Here is a 17260-nt window from a genome sequence, read left to right on the forward strand (position 1 = left end):
AAGGGCCACAGCAAAAGTGTGGACCCAGGGAGGGTGGAAGCACTGGGACCAATAATCCAGTCAACCACAGTAATTTAACATAATAAAAGATTTTTCTCCCTTATTTCACAGTTCATACAGTGTGATCCGCAGGGAAACTCTGTCTACCCAGTCATTCAGCAACCCATCCTCCTTCTATTGTGTGGTTCTCTCATCTCTTTGGGCTTTATCATTCTCTGCATTCAGCTCGAAGATGTGGAAAGAGAGACAAAGTGTGTAGGAGCACTGTGGTAGGCTGAGTAATGGCCCCCAAGGATGCACGTCCTAATCTCTAGAATCTGTGAATGTTACATTATTTTGCAAAAGGAAGATGTGATAAGGGTCTTAAACTGGGGAAATTATCCTGATTGTCTGGGTGGGCCCTAAATGTAACCACTAGTGTCCTCATATTAGAGGGAGGCAAGAAGGTCAAAGGAGGAAGAAGTAAGTAGATGCGAAGATCAGAGATGTTGGAGTGATGTAAGGAAGGAGTCAGGAGCCAAGAAATGTAGCAGGTGGCCTCCAGAAGCTACAAATGGCAAGGAAATGGATTCCCCACCAGAGCTTCCAGAAAAAAACAGTCCTGATAACACCCTGACTTTAGCTAGTAAAACTGATTTGGGACTAATGGCCTCTAAAAATAAGAAAAAGTTTGTGTTGTTTTAAGTGACTAAGTTTGTGGTAATTTGTAACATAAGTAGTAGGAAACTAATACAATTACATAAGAGGCTCTTCAGGGGCAGATGTGCACATCATTTTCACTCATAGCTCATTGAATTTAATCACACAGCCACTCCCATATGATGGGGTCTGGGGAATGTAATCTCCTCGAATGGCCAGGGAAAAAAAAGAAAGAGGGTTTGGTGAATATCTGGCCAGTCTCCTCCATAGCCTTTCATGGAAGCTTCCAAACTATGTATCCCACCAGGCAAACTGAATATCTTTTAGCGCCTCAAGAGCACCACACCCCTGCCCCACATCGGACCGTTATGATTACTGCAGCCTCAGTCTCACAGTGAATCCTGTGGGGCGATGATGGTGGTTTTCACCTGAATTTCTGAGACCCTCCCATACCAAGTGAATACAATGGCTCCATTCAGTGAAATGCAAGAGGGCAAAAGAAACACCTTTAATGACTTAGAATTTAGTGTATGCTGCCAAGATGAGTTTAAAATTAGGATACGCATGTTCTGACTTTCCTTTTTAGAAACTGCAAGCAAGGCAAAGGAAATTGTGTAAATTGCAAGGTCAGAGAAGTGACTAAAGAAATGTGGTTGTAGAATATAAAAGAGTAAATAATTCAGTACCTTTTCTGAATCAGCAAAAGCAGAAGGAAACCTCAACAGGTCATTTAGCCCAACTCTCTGCTTCTGAGAAGGCCCAGATGGAAATCATCCCAGATGGGGTATGGGTGGGGATGGAGACAGGAAGGTATCATGTGTTCTGTTCCAAGATCTTTAAGCATGGAGAAGGTTGTCCAGACCTTTTCAAACTTTTGTCTGAGTCCTCATGGCCGACATACTCAGTACTAATATCTGCTAGGTAGGTGCCTTACCCATGAAAGACCTGCTGGCACCCAACTCAGCAATCTTCTGACTTTGAGGAAAGCCTAAGGGATGGGGAAGTTCTGGGTCTCGATCATATCCCAAGGAAAGCTAAACCTCAAGACTTCTCTCTTGCCTGGTGGGGCTGAACTGCTAGGTTAGCAAGGGGGCAGCCCTCTGAGCCCTCAAACTCAGCAAGAACATCTCCCTCCATCAGTGTGTGCTCCAGGCATCTGATACCCCCAATCTCTCCAGACCCAAAGTCTGAAGAGATGAAATCAAGACCCACGTGACAATCCACGCCCTCCTCTTCCCTCACTTCCCTTTCTCCCCATCAGGGCTAAGAGGGGCTGGCAATACTCTCTCCCTCTCCACTCCAGCCCCATGGGAAGGTCTTAGGAGCAGGTAAGAATATCAAGATATTGATATTCTTTTTTTTTTTTTCTTTTTTTTTTTTTTTTTTTTTTTTTCTTTTTTGCGGTATGCGGGCCTCTCACTGTTGCGGCCTCTCCCATTGCGGAGCACAGGCTCCGGACGCACAGGCCCAGCAGCCACGGCTCACGGGCCCAGCCGCTCCGCGGCATGTGGGATCCTCCCGGACCAGGGCACGAACCCGTGTCTCCTGCATCGGCAGGCGGACTCTCAACCACTGCGCCACCAGGGAAGCCCAAGATATTGATATTCTTAACCACTGATATTCTTAACCACTGGGCTGCCAGGGACTTCCCTTCACGGGCTCGAACCCGTGTCCCCTGCATTGGCAGGCGGATCTCAACCACTGTGCCACCAGGGAAGCCCACCCCTTATGTCTTGATTTTTTGTTGTGAGATAATGTTTCCTTACTGCTCAAGTTTATTTGAATTGGCAGTTTCTGTTACCTTCAACTAAAAACATCCTAATGATATAGTGTACCTTGGAAAAAAATAGCATAGTATAGTACAACAATCTTCGGTAGAGAATTTTGTTGTAGCATAAACTCCAGGGAGAAGGAGGGAAGAATTAGGACCTAAAGTTTGTCCAAAACCAAAAAGAATCTCCTAGAATTTGAGGAAGTGAGAAACTGGTAAAAATACATTTTGGTGAGGACTTCTTTGATCAGGACATGATAAAAGGAATTAGTTTTCTTCTCCATCTAATTAAATAATTACTGTTTCATGTTTTTTTTTTTTTTTTTTTTTTTTTTTTTTTTTTTTTTGCGGTATGCGGGCCTCTCACTGTTGTGGCCTCTCCCGTTGCGGAGCACAGGCTCCGGACGCGCAGGCCTGGCGGCCATGGCTCACGGGCTTAGTTGCTCTGCGGCATGTGGGATCTTCCCGGACCAGGGCACGAACCCATGTCTCCTGCATCGGCAGGCGGATTCTCAACCACTGCGCCACCAGGGAAGCCCTGTTTCATGTTTTTGAAGTTTTTCTTCTTAAAAAAAACCTTGACTTTTGTTTGGCAAATATGTTCAACATCAATCCAATTTTTGATTTCCAAAATTTTAAAGTAACTCATTCATTATTCTCTAAAATTTTACTCTTCTTTAAAATCTTCCAATGCATGTCTTTTGAAGTACACTATTGGGAAACTATTCACTATTACAACATTTTACTTTCCTATAGCTAAATCTATGAAGTAATAAAACTGTGATTCAACATAATTTGCTCATGAAATTTATATAAAGTAGGTAATTTCATAGAAATCTATCAAAACAAGATGAAAAATTGATTATTTGGTTAAAAGTATTAGAGAAGTGGTTTAGCTTTAATATCTTCTTGATTTATTTTACAAGTAGTAGAAAAATCAGTTATGTGAGCTTATCTTCTTTTCTTTTCATATTCCTTAACTTCTATAACTGGCTTTTTGATAGTTGTTAGTATCAGTTACTGATCACTCCTTTTTATCATTCACACAATATATCTTGAGACCTTTGGTCAGGAAGGAAGGCTCAGATATTAATGAGCAACTTTATTATTTCAAGGTTGGGTTCTCTACTCCTGTGAGTTTTCAGCTATTGATTTTAGCTACAGTAATTACTATATGTCTGTTTTTCAGAGCTAGTGATCTTAAAGTTTTGGCATTTGAGAATTTTAATGTTTCTGTACAATGTTCCTGGACTTGGCTTAAATATTGAAATTTAAAACACTTGGTTAATGATCAGAAACATTTGACGTTGTCCTATGTGGCACTTCTTGATCTTTGTCCACAAGGATACACCTGACCCTTGTACCGGGTGTGTACAAATCCCACTCATTAACTGTAACTCCCGCTCTTCTGTCTCCATCTAGGAAGTGTAACCTTATAGGCATTACCTTCAAACCAAAAACAAATTATTGGGAAATACTGGCACCTTTTATCAGCAACAAGTTACTGGAACATTCCTCCTGACACTTCATCACACTACATGGACTCCACATGATGCCTCATGACTCCCAGTGAAAAACATTACTCTAGTACTTACTACAGTGCACTGGGAAATAAGAAACAAAAGACCAAAAAAAAGTCGTCCCCCTCATGTTGGAGAATAACCCTTGCTGGCGCAATAACTTAACCTCTCTATGCCTAAGTTCTCCTTATGCACAAAATGAAAGCTACAAGTTCTCATGAAGATGTCTGGAAGTTTAACATTATTGTTTTGTGGGAATCCGCTGGCAGCCCAATGGTTAGGACTCCATGCTTTCACTGCAGAGGGCATAGGTTCAGTCCCTGGTTGGGGAACTAACATCCTGCAAGCCACACAGCATGGCCAAAACCCCCCCAAAAACAACAGCAAAAAACCCATTACTGTTTTGAGAGCTTCAATTCAATAAGATAGGATGGGAGGGCCTGGCAAAATAGGGAATCAAATGTGGAGGGCCTGGAATCACAGGCCGCGGAGTTGGACCTTCACGTAAGGGAGACTTGGGAAGATTACTGAACAGGGTAGTAGCATAATCATCAATACCTGTGTCTTAGGAGGAAAACTGGCAGCAGTGTATAGAATGGTGAGAGAGAGATGGAACTAAGAAAAGTTATGAGAGTATTGAAGAGGGCCAGACAAGGGTGGGGGGGGGGGATAAATTAGGAGTTTGGGATTAACATATATACAATACTATATATAAAATACATAAACAAGGGCCTACTGTATAGCACAGGGAACTCTATTCAGTCTCTTGTAGTAACCTATAATGGAAAAGAATCTGAAAAAGAATATATATATGTATATACATGTATATATATATAAAACTAAATCACTTTGCTGTACACCTGAAACTAATACAACATTGTAAATTAACTCTACTTCAGTTTTTTTTAATGGTTTTTAAAAAACGGGCCAGACAAGAGATGCTGAGGGTAATTGCTGTGAAAGGGGGTTGGGAGGAGGAATGAGACCAGTTTAAGAGGTAATAGCACATGATAAATTACAGATGTAATAGGATTTGGTTACTAGATGGTGTAACGAGTGAGGGAGAGGAAGGCAGGACTTGAATAGGACTTAGGTTTCTGACCTGAACATCTGAAGATACTGATGCCATTAACTGAATGGGAGTACAGGATTGCTTGTTTGTGCGTGTGTGTAATAGAAAAAGTGGGGCAGGGGGTAAGGAATGATTTTTGTCTTGTCTCAAGTGCCTGTGGACTCCCGTGTGGTGCTCTACAACTGGACAGTTAGAGTAGGTCTGGGGACATTTCTTGGTATAAAGAAAAGGAATACCCTTGTAATGTGAACAGCTCATTTACATAGTGCTCAACCATTTAGTGCCTCGCTAGCAGTAAAAGCTTGATTACAGCCCCTGACTGATGACGGTGTAAAGGGCCTGGGTTCCCACAACTTCTACAGGCAAAATATTAGTTGTCATTAATTATCGTGTGGCACTATACAAAGACTAGATGATTTTCTGTGGCTTCCGGAGGGCGCTTGCTTGGTTTTTCGCCGCAGCTCTCAGAGAACGGGAACTGGACAGCTCCCCAGATGGCCTTCGGCCCTTCTGGGATCAGAGCCGCCCAGCCGCGAGCTGTCTCCAGACACGTGAGCCTGGGCCTTCGGGCCCTCTCGGCCTAGTGTGCTTCGACCTTGGGCGGAGGACACTTCCTTCCTTCTTCCGCTCTCTCGGACCCCGGCCCCGTCGGGGCGGGCGGGGCGGGGCTGCTCCTCTCTGAGGCCCCGCCTCCGGCCCCGCCCCGCTTGCCAGCCGCCGCCGGCTCCCTCCGGCCCGCGGTGCGGTGCGCGCCTGCGCCAGCCTTCTCCTCGGAGCAGCCATGATGGTGGGTGTCCGCGGCGCCGAGCCCTGGGCGCGCGGTGGGGGCGGCGGGCGCGGGGCGGGTGCGGGGGCCGCGCCGGCCTGATACTAATGTCTCCCCTTGTGTCCCCCCCACTCCATCCTCTCCCCGGCGCGCCGGGCCCCGCCGACCTCGCAGGAAGGCCTGGACGACGGCCCCGACTTCCTCTCGGAGGAGGACCGCGGAGTAAGTTCTGCTTCCTTCTGGCTCGCGGGACCCTCCCTCCCCCGCCTTGGTCCAGGGGTGTGGCACGGGAGGGGGGGTCTCCGGCCGCGCGGCACCCCCTCCCCGCCGGCCTCCTTTCGATTTCCTCGCCGCACCGCGCCCCGCCCTCCTGCAGCCCTTCCTCCCTTGGGGCCGTTCGGTTCTGATTTCCCGGGGACCCGCGGCCGCTCTTGGCCCCCGCCGCGGCTCCGACTTTTCGGTTGACCGCCTTCCCCGCCCGGTCCGGGTGCAGGTGGGGAAGTGGAGGTGGAGGCCGGAGCTGGACACCCACCGCCACCACGTTGGGGGCTATGAAAACCCATTGTCAGATCTTCCTGCCGGCACCTTCAGTTTCCCCTTGGGGACCTCTCGAACCCGCCCTCGCCCACCTTTCTCTACCTCTAAAACATTATAGTACGGGCTTGTTCTAAATTACGCTTTTGCACGGGATTTTACAGTTGCCGAATCTAAACTCTTCTCCAGTATCCTACCAGATTTTGTAAAGTGCTGGTAGCCCACAGTACCTTTACTTTTCCTTATGTGCAAAAAAATACATCTTTTGCAGAGATCCCTTGGTGGTGAATTTGAGGCAGTGCATTTCAGTTCAGAAAGGGCCTTCAGGGCTGTGATTCCTCCCTCCCATTCTCTCTCCCCATTTACCTTGGCCGAAGGGTAGTAATCTGTATAGTGCCTTGTACAAGTGAGCACTTGAAAAATATTGGTACAGGATGACTGCAGCTCAGCAACGTTCCATGGTTCCTTCACATTTAACAGTTTACACTTTAGTTTTCCGTTTTGCTTTTACTTATTTATCTTAGACAATGTGAGAGATACATCTGTTAGTCGATTTGGGGCAGGTGATAAAATATTCTTATAGGATGTTATTCCTGTTTTTTTAAAATAAGAGATAAGGTAGTTAGTATTAACTGATGACCTTTATAAAGCTTTAAAATGGTAAGAAAGATGCAGAAGATGCTGCATATTTTTATAAACGATGAATTAATAAATTTCTCAGTTTACACAAAAGCATCATTTAGAATTACTAGTTAGCATGAGAGCATCATGTAGGATTTCTGATTATTTCTTAAAATTCTAGGTTCTAGTGAATTTTAAGACAAAGTGCATGTGTATGAATCTGTATATGTATCTTCCGGGGTAGGTGAATCATAGTAATAGTCATATCTGGGCACTGTGTTAGCACTGCATAAGCATTGTTTCATTATATCCTCTTATCATCCTTGTGAAGCTTTTCGTATCCCCCATTTACAGATGAGAAATCTGAACCTCAGAGAAACTAAGTAAGTAGTCTGAAGTCACACAGCCAGGGAGTGAGAGAGGTGGACTTTAAACCATGTTGCTGACATCGAAGCCAGTGCACATATTTCTCAAAGTCGCCTTGAAACACTTGCATAAGAATCACCTGGGGTGTTTGAAAAACTAAAGTCAAAAGTTTCTGGGCCCACCCTCTAGTAAATCAATCTCTTGAGGTAGGGAGGACAGATAACTACTTTGTTAACAAGCAAGAAGATTCCATTGTACACTGAAGTCTGATTATGGCTGCACAAAGTTATCCTGCTATTTTCTCATTGCAGGAACAGAAATTTCAGGCCTGTTTAAATTTCCTTATATTGTGTTTGTCCTCATAGAAATAGATTGCCATAAATAGATTAGAAGCTTTAGGCATTGCACTTTTAGTTTAGATTGTCTTGTTCAGCCTTTTAAGAAAGTCTTGATAGAGAAAAAGCATGAAGTACATATTTGATACAAATTGTAGGGGGGACATCACAGATTCAAAAATAATAGTGCAAGCATTTCATTCAAAGCAGCAGTAAGCAAAATTAAAGACAGCATTTTTAAATACATTTTTAAGCAGTCTTAAATTTTTCATTATGATATTTGGAACAGAAGAGAGTCTTACAGCCTTAAGAAAATACTGTTTCGTGAGAAACTTAAAAAGCAGACTTTAAGAATACACAATATTGAAAATTATTGGCCACTTTTTGATCTCTTCGGTTACACCTCTACATAATAGGGTATTTTATTCTTTCCCAAAGGAAGGACAGTAACATATTATTTAGTAAACAAATGAGCCCTTTGAACTGGACACATTTTGCTCTGATGTGCTTGTTAAATAGAGCAGTATGTGCCAGCATGATGGCATAATTCTCTTAGCATTTGATTTGAATTCTAAATAATACGTTTTTTGTTTTCAGAATTACTTCAGGTGAAGGAACTGCACCTCTCCTGGACTCCTAGCCTTGCTCTTCCCTCTTATTCCTTATCTTCATTAATGTCATTTCCAGTCCTTCATGCAAGAAGCTTCTGAATCATAACCTTCATCCCCATACCAGAACAGTCACTGAGGCCAGATAATTTCACCTCAGAAATGTTGTTAGCCCATCTTTCATTTACATGGCCGCAGTTAAGGTCCCTCTATCTCTTGCCTGGACTGTAGCAGTATCTGTCATTGGTTTGTCTCCAGGCTCTCTACTTCCTAGTCCAGACTGCACATGACTGGTAGTTACCTAACTGAAATGATTAGATCATATGGCACTAATAGTCACAAGGACTTACGGGGACCCAGTTCTTTTTGCAGTAAGGTCCAAACTCCTTATGCTAGCATTAAACACTGTTCATAACCCTTTCTGGCTGACTTCATTTCTCAAGATGCCCCTGCCCCATACACACACACACACAATAGGCATATTCTAGTCTACTTGTCATTGCCCAACCACCTCTACACTTTAATGTCTGCTTTATGCATGATTCTCAATGTTGTGGAGTGTTTATTTTTTTCCCTTACCTTTTTTTTCACATGAAATTTGACTTATCTTTTAAGACTTGGCCCAGATGTTTGCATTTTCTTTTGTACCTACTCAGCATTTAGCTTGAACACATACCACATTTATTGATAGTTATTTCCGATAAAAACGTGACATAGATTTTGCTGGCAAAGGATAAGATGAATGTTGGCAGAGGAAGAAGAGAAAGTTCCTGCCCTGGGGCCATGGCAGCGTAGTGAGGAGCTTACAAGTGAAGTGCCATGGGAGTACGAAGGAGAGTGAAGACATAATGATAGCTACACACTGATGAAGTGTTTGCTGCATACCAGGGACTTTCCACACATCAACTCAATTCTCAAATCCCTGTGAAGTAACTGCTACTATTATTCCTACTTTGGAAAGGAAAAGTGAGGTTCAGAGAGATTAAATAACTTGCCCTGGTTCATACAGCCAGTATGAGCTATATTCAAACTCAGGGAGTCTAGCTATAGGTACTGGGCTGTTAACCACTGTGCTGTTGCCTACAGGAGCTAAGCCTTAAATGTTGATTATATAGGCTCCCAGGGATGGGGAAGGCTTACCAGTAGGGAGGGTAACATGTATAGGTAGGTCATTAGGTTCTACCTGGAGCACTTTTTCTTACTGGAAGCAGGAGTAGATATGGGTAATACAGATAAAGTGCATAATGTGGGAAGTCCTGAGGGATCATCAGCTAGGAAGGACATATGCCCAGATGAAAATAGCATTGTAGATGACTCCGATGTGGAAGGTAGATTGCTTCTTCCTTGCAGAAAGCAGAGAAACCAGTTACTAGACTGTTGCGGCAGTCCAGATAAGAAATGTTAAAGTTAGAACTAAGGCAGTGGAAGAAGGGATGAAGGAGGGGACATAGCAGAGAGATGTTTAGGAGATAGAATGCACAGGGCATAGTGGCTGAATAAATACATGCGCTAGACAGAGGAGAAGGAGATGAGGAATATACGAGAGAATAGCGGAGTTAGCAGGTAGATAATAAGTTTGGTTTTCAGATATGTTGGATTTGAAGTGCCTGTGAAGTGTCTAATCCCTTCCCTGCCAAACTAGAAAGTAAGATCTGAAAGGGTGAAGATTGTGTCCTTTCATTGCTCTATCGTAAGCACAGCTGACAGTGGTTGGCACATTGAAGGCACTCAGTTGTTTAATAATACATCCAGGTAGATATGTCTAGTTAGTAACTTGAAATTATGATTGGAAACTTAGAATAAGAGATGTGAGTTGAAGGTATAAATTTTGGAGTTATTAGTCAAGAACGGCTGAGTTTGCCAACGCTAGATAGTACCCAGTGGGAAACAGCATTCACAGGCCAAGGAGAAGAAATGGACTAACTGATGGGGCTGAGATGAGTGGGGAGAAAATGAAAAGAGTCCCCAGAAGTTGAGAGAGTTTTAAGGACATGGTCAGAATGATCATTGAGGCAAAATACCGAAGAGAGATCAAGAAGACTGCAAAGTATTGGATTTGGAAATTAAGTCCTCAGTGTGTGGAGGTGTTGTGAGACCAGGGCTAACTTGACTAGAAGAGCAGTGTACGAGCAGGTTCTAGAGCAAACAGGAAGATTACCTGCTCAGGTAGCCGGAGAGCTCTGCTCTCCATGGGACACCACTCCTTCTGAGAATGCAGAGGAGATGGTGAGTACAGATCTATTTATAGAAAGGCTTATTGATGAGTCTGAGGGAAAACAGCTGCTAGTGTTTATTTCTTGGGGATGTGGGAGACAGGGTCACTTGTTGAGCGTAGGGGTGGAAATGCAGCCGAGGGTTGAGATAGTAAAGCTTTGGAGTGGTTGCTCAGGGAATTAGAAGGGGAGCTGAGCAGATCGGCCCTGGACTGTTGAATGGTTTTAAGAGTCTAATGCAGTTGGGAGAGCAATAATTTGTAGTGGACAAACACAGACAGTTGTGACTTTTCTCTAGCCATACTCAGCTCAAAAAAGCAAAGAAAGTTGATGATTGAATTGATCCTACATGTGGGAATTCGCAAGCCAAGTACGGCAAAAGAGCAATGGGAGTTGACAAGACCAGCAAGAAAGGCATTGGAGTGACATCATGCGACTCTAGTAATGTTTTGTTATTTCTGGTATGATGGATGAAAGGAAATCTAGTTTCTGGAAAGTTTATGTATAATCAACCATTGATTTGACTGCTGAGTATACAGAGTATCATAATGGAAATAATTTATTACAGGACTTCCAAAATCATAACTGGTTGTAAATCAACTGTACTTCAATAAAAAATTTTTTTAAAATCATAACTGGACTAGGAGTAAAATAGATTTAAATTTTGGCCTGAGTTAGTGAACTTAACAGAATTTCTGTCTGCCTCATGGGGTTTTTCACTGATTATACTGTTATTCACTAGAAATAGTTTCTTAGCTCTGTATGGTTCACGCGTTTCTTTCAGGGCTGCAGTGAGCCAGAAGAATAGGGCCTGGGGGGCCACTGTAAGGATTAGGCTTTTCTGTAAGTGGGAACCCCTTAGGTTTTGAGCAGATGAGTGATTTCTAGTTTAGTGGGATGGTTCCAGTGGCCATATAAGGAATATAGATTGAAGAGGGAAAGAGGCAGAAGCAAGAGACCAGTTGGGAGGCTGTTGGACTAATCAGTTATTTTCCTTCTTCCTTCCTCCTCCATCCATCCATCCATCCATCCATCTCTGTACATGTACTTTTCTGGTAAAAGATTAACAGTTAAGTTTTTAGGAGTGTCATAAGGTTGATATTTTAACATGTAAACACATCAGTGTAGTAAACTAGTTAGTAGAATGTCCTCTTTACTAAGTAATTATATGTGAAGAGTTAATCTGTCAGCAGTAGGGCAGTGTCTTTCGATTATTTTTCTAAGGATAGTGTGTTTGTGTTGCTTAATCATTTTCTCTGCCTGGGCTTTCTCTTGACCATGACACAAGTGTTTAACCTAGTCAGTCTTTGACAGAAGAAAGTACAAACTTTATTGGCCCAGATAAGGATTAAACTGGTGAATGTAGTCCAGTTAGAATTTCCTCAAACTGATCTCACTACTTGCACAGTTAATTAAATGTTGATGAATCACAAGTTGTTTGCTTTGACTCTTCCCCTTAACGAAAACTGTCTAAAATTATTGACTTTTCTGTAAACAAAGAAAAAAATCCACCTGGAAAATCTGTGGACATTTTATGTAATTAACACTAAATTTATAGGAATTCCCTGATGTCCAGTGGTTAGGACTCCGTGATTCCACTGCAGGGGGCCTGGGTTCCACCCCGGTTGGGGAACTAAGATCCTGCAAGCCACGCATCATGGCCAAAAAAACAAAAGCAAAAAAAACCACACACTAAATTTACAATATGATATTTTATTAAATCTAAGGTGCAGTTGGTTGGAAGACATATTTTCCAGTGCTTTAATATGCTTTAATAAGGCATACAAGAGAGAATTTATCAAAGAAAGTAGAAAGTAAGAAGTAGAGGAATAAAAGCAAAGGAGGGAACTTCTGGGGCTGATGGAAATGTTCTATATATTAATTATGGTGATGATTACAGGGGTGTAACCTACATATTTGTTTACACTGTTCAAACTATATACTTAAAATCTGCAGTTCATTATATGTAAACTATACCTAAAAAATAAAGTACAAGACCAAAAGTGGTAAATGTATAATACAGGAATATTTTTTATTGATAAGTTACAATTTTAAAAAGCCAGGTGTTTTACTATCAGACAAAACAAAGCAAAAAAAGGGGAATAGTGTATTTGGTATAAAAGGATAACGAAATGGAAGAGAAATACTTTAATAATCTAAAATAATCTTTAATTGGAAGAATAAATAACAGCCCTTCATATGTAGAAATCCTGAAAGGTGTGTTTCCAAATTGATGGCTCAACAGTTTAAAAAAAAGAAAATAAACCTGAAAATTAAAATATACTTAGAGATATGAAATCTGGCAGAAATATTTTATATAATCATTGAAGAGAAAATATTAGCAGTTGAGATGAAGTTTTGACAGAAGACAAAGACAACCTGGAAAATCTAGGCTGGTGTTCCCAAGTACGGTTTTTAAGGCTCATTCTGAAGATTCTGTTTTGATATGTCTGGGATAAGGCATGGGATTCTGTATTTTATTTTATTTTATTTTTTGCGGTACGTGGGCCTCTCACAGTTGTGGTCTCTCCCGTTGTGGAGCGCAGGCTCCGGATGCACAGGCTCAGCGGCCATGGCTCAGGGGCCTAGCTGCTCCACGGCATGTGGGATCTTCCCGAACCAGGGCACGAACCCGTGTCCCCTGCATCGGCGGGCGGACTCTCAACCACTGCGCCACCAGGGAAGCCCGGATTCTGTATTTTTTAACAAGCATCCAGGTTGAGTCTTATGAGTTGTGTCTGAAAAATCCTAGACTAGGCAGTGAAAACAAACGGAGAACTGCCAAGGTTATTATTCCAAAAACCATATGATAAATTTATGAGTTTCCTGTGGCTGCTATAACAAATTACCGCAAACGTGACGGGTTAACACAACAGAATTTATTCTCTCACAGTTCTGCAGGCCCGAAGTCTGAAATCATTATCACTGAGCTGAGATCAAGGTGTTGGCAGGGCCATGCTCCCTGAGGCTCTAGCGAAGAATTAGTTACTTGTCTCTTCCAGCTTTCTTGTGGCTGCCTGCAATCCTTGGCTTGTGGCTTTACCACTCTAATCTCTGCCTCCGTAGTTAAATTGCCTTCTTTTCTTTTGCCTGTGTCAAATCTCCCTCTGCCTCCTTATAAAGATACATGTAATTGTATTTAGGACCCACCTGGATAATCCAGGATAATCTCCCCATCTTTTTTACCATATTAAGATAACATCCACAGGGATTTGGATATGGATGTCTTTGGGGGAGCTGTAATTCATCCCACCACAATAAACATCTTAAGAGTGGCCTGAATGTGAGTAAAGAGAAATAAGGAAACAGATTTCCTAAATTAGAATTAAGATAAGGGGTTAGAGAACAGGTAGGAAGGACAGTTTGAAGACATAAGACTAAATAAAAGCAAGAAAACCAAAGAACAAAGTACTCTCTAATGTTTCCAGTACTTCAGAAGCAATGAAGATAGTTGGAAAATGAAAAAGAATACTTCTTTATAATTCAAAACAACCTTTAAGTTCATTTCTTTTATCAGACAGTGGGCTACATGTAGCATTGAGTACAATAGCAATTTTTTAAACATTTAAAAATATTTTTATGTAAGTTTATAGTATTAACTTTTAAAAATATGATTACTGATTGAAATTTATTTTAATATAAGCTTATTAAAGTTATCAATAAAGTTTTCATTAAGGGTCATGCAATTTAAATAGTGATTAATTTCTTCTGTGACTCTTAAGTTAGATTGTATGTAATGGTATTTATTTTTTTAAAACATGTCTAGTCAATACGGAACCAAAAGAGCAAAAAAGAAATAGTATGTTACTTTCATTACTAATAAACAACCCTATTTAATGGAAAACTTCACAAAATTCATATTTTAATAAATCACAAGATTTCTTAAAGTCTTATTTTTTTCCTATTTATAAAAGTAATATATGCATATTGTGGAAAGTTGGGAGAATAAAGGAATATACAAAGAAGCAAATCCACTGCAACTCACATTTTGTTGTCTTTCCTATAAGCCTTTTATGTATGCATTTTTTAACATCTTTATTAGAGTATAATTGCTTTACAATGGTGTGTTAGTTTCTGCTTTACATCAAAGTGAATCAGCTATATGTATACATATATCCCTATATCTCCTCCCTCTTGCATCTCCCTCGCACCCTCCCTATCCCACCCCTCTAGGTGGTCACAAAGCACCCAGCTGATCTCCCTGTGCTATGCAGCTGCTTCCCACTAGCTATCTATTTTACATTTGGTAGTGTATGTAAGTCCATGCCACTCTCTCACTTTGTCCCAGCTTACCCTTCCCCCTCCCTGTGTCCTCAAGTCCATTCTCTATGTCTGCGTCTTTATTCCTGTCCTGCCCCTAGGTTCTTCAGAACCATTTCTGCATTTTTTAAAATATAATTGAGATCATAGAATAAACAATTTTGCTTCCAGCATTTTTTCCATTTACATTGTAATTGAAATTTGAAACACTAATGACTAGGTAAGATTCCAAAGTCAGTCCTGGCTTTTACAACTAGAGTATTTGAAGCAAGCTACTTAGTTACACTTTAAATATTTCATATCTTTGCAGCTGGCTGAGACTTTATCTTTTAGTGTGTTTGCTTCTTTTGTAAATCTCCAAATTACCCAAAGATGTTAGAATGTTTATTTGTTTAAAGGGGAAGAAAAATGGATGAAATTTAAGAATTATAAGTAGAATTATGATTAGAATTATATGTGGAGAAGTCTTCTCATAAATGGGTAAATAGAAATGGGTGTATAGAGTAAAATTTAATTTAGAAGAATTAAAGAGTACTGTAGAGTAAAATTTAATTCATATCACAGGAGTTAATTATTGAGTATTTATTATATGTTATCATTTTTTAGCACTTTACATATACATAATATATGTAATATATTTAATTATCATTAATAGTTTTATTATATATTCCTGAATTAAAATAAGCAATAGAGTTTAAATGATTGGCCAATATTCTTTTTATTATTTTTCTTGTTCTTAAAGGTAGATACATTTTAGAACACTTGAACTTTTAAAGGACCATGTTCTTGGAAAATAGTTTACTTTTTGGGTGAAACTGTAATTATGTTTAGCACATTGACTCATACAAAGCAAAGTATAGTTGCATGGTGTAGAATGAAAATTGGTTAAGATAATAACATACCCAAAGCACCTCCCCCCAAATAGATGGATAGATAGATAGATACAGATATAGATATATAGAGTAAATGAACTTGAATACTTTTTAGATTTCAGATTCTTTTGTTTAGTTTTGTTTTTGCATTGTCTTATTGTCTGGGAGAAGAATTAAATTGTATAAAAGCCTACAGAATTTTCATTGAGTTATTATTTTCTTTTTCTAGCTTAAAGCAATAAATGTAGATCTTCAAAGTGATGCTGCTCTGCAGGTGGACATTTCTGATGCTCTTAGTGAGAGAGATAAAGTAAAATTCACCGTTCACACAAAGGTAAATGGGATTTTGTACTTCTGTTATTTTAGTTATTGTGCTCATGTTACATATGTATAATATATTGACTAGAATTTTGGTTTTGAACATAATTAGAAATTCTATTTTAGTTTATAATTCACTGCTGTTATTTTAACAAAATGTTTTAGGGAAATGTACTTTTTAAAGATTAACATTTGAGAATTAATCATAGAACTTAGACATAGTACAAATTTAATTTTCTCTAGACTTTTAATATCTTTTACCATTCTTGTTATTTTCGATTTTGTTACATTCCTTCAGTTAAATTACTGTTTTAACAGACTGTTTTCTTTTTAGATTTCAGTTCTCAGGCACATTTTCAGATTGTGATCTATTTTTCTTTGTTTGAATAGTTGAGTTTGATATATTTATAGGATAACTTTGTAATGGTAGAAGTACAATATAATAAGAGGCTGTCAGCTTATTTTCTCAAAGATCCCAGGATAATTTTGTCTGGGTGTCTCAGGGTTTTCATAATAGAGTGTAAAAGCACTGAGAATCTTTTATAAAAGACTAATTTTTAAAAATAAGGTATAAAATGTTAAAAGCGTTTTTAGTGTAACTTCGATTTTTATTTGAGAGAATCTCTTTCTTTGCAGAGTTCGTTGCCAAATTTTAAACAAAATGAGTTTTCAGTTGTTCGACAACATGAGGAATTTATCTGGCTTCACGATTCCTTCGTTGAAAATGAAGACTATGCAGGTTACATTGTAAGTGTTGCGGTTCCATTTTAATCCCATTTTCTAGGAGCTTTTTAGATACTTTATTGTGTGTTGAAATCTTATTTTGCACTTCTAGTCAACTGAGGTAATTTTTTTAAATTGCCAGCTACAAAACATAATTGGCTACCACTTTTATCCTGAGTTGTCTTGTTTGGGAGTGTGGGGATATGGATATGTTATTCTCCCTCATTTAAACTTAAATTCTTACTGTTTATTAGAATAGAAATGGGCTTGTCCTAGGGGGTAGCTAAGGGGGTATTACAAACCATACTGGTCTTGAACCCTTAGGTAGACATGTTTAGAGTTGGAGGGCTCCTTAAGAGATTATCTAATATAAATATGCACTGGGTGTTGTGCCTCAGCTGTTGACCACAGTCAGTTTTCTGAAGTTTAGTTTCATTTGATTTCCTTGAAATCATCCTGACCTCACCTGATTCCATCTTTATCCTTGTGGCCCCTCCTTCTCAGTCATTCGTTTTTTTTTCTTTCTACAAGTTGAGTTTGGTGGACAACTGGCAGTGCTTTTTCTTTTTCTTTTTTCTTTTTGGTTAATTACCAGTTTATATAAAGGATACAACTCAGGAACAGCCAAATGGAAGAAGAGAT

The 17260-nt window shown here is 40.2% G+C and overlaps 1 protein-coding gene across 3 annotated transcripts in view; it reads left to right on the forward strand.

The window, feature by feature from the left end:
- Nucleotides 1-5522: 5522 nt before the first annotated feature.
- The window catches only part of SNX6 (sorting nexin 6), a 55809-nt gene continuing 44071 nt past the window's right edge, over nt 5523-17260 (forward strand). The window contains exons 1-4 of one of the 3 annotated variants that reach the window (XM_059056529.2): nt 5523-5789; nt 5943-5990; nt 15807-15911; nt 16532-16642. In XM_059056529.2, the coding sequence (XP_058912512.1) occupies nt 5784-5789; nt 5943-5990; nt 15807-15911; nt 16532-16642 (270 nt within the window). In that variant the 5' untranslated portion in view covers nt 5523-5783. The remainder of the gene's footprint in view (nt 5790-5942; nt 5991-15806; nt 15912-16531; nt 16643-17260) is intronic. The other 2 variants (XM_059056531.2, XM_067028585.1) reach the window with 2 other exon arrangements.

The sequence above is a fragment of the Kogia breviceps genome, chromosome 3 (assembly GCF_026419965.1).
Source record: "Kogia breviceps isolate mKogBre1 chromosome 3, mKogBre1 haplotype 1, whole genome shotgun sequence".
Classification (NCBI taxonomy): Eukaryota; Metazoa; Chordata; class Mammalia; order Artiodactyla; family Physeteridae; genus Kogia; species Kogia breviceps.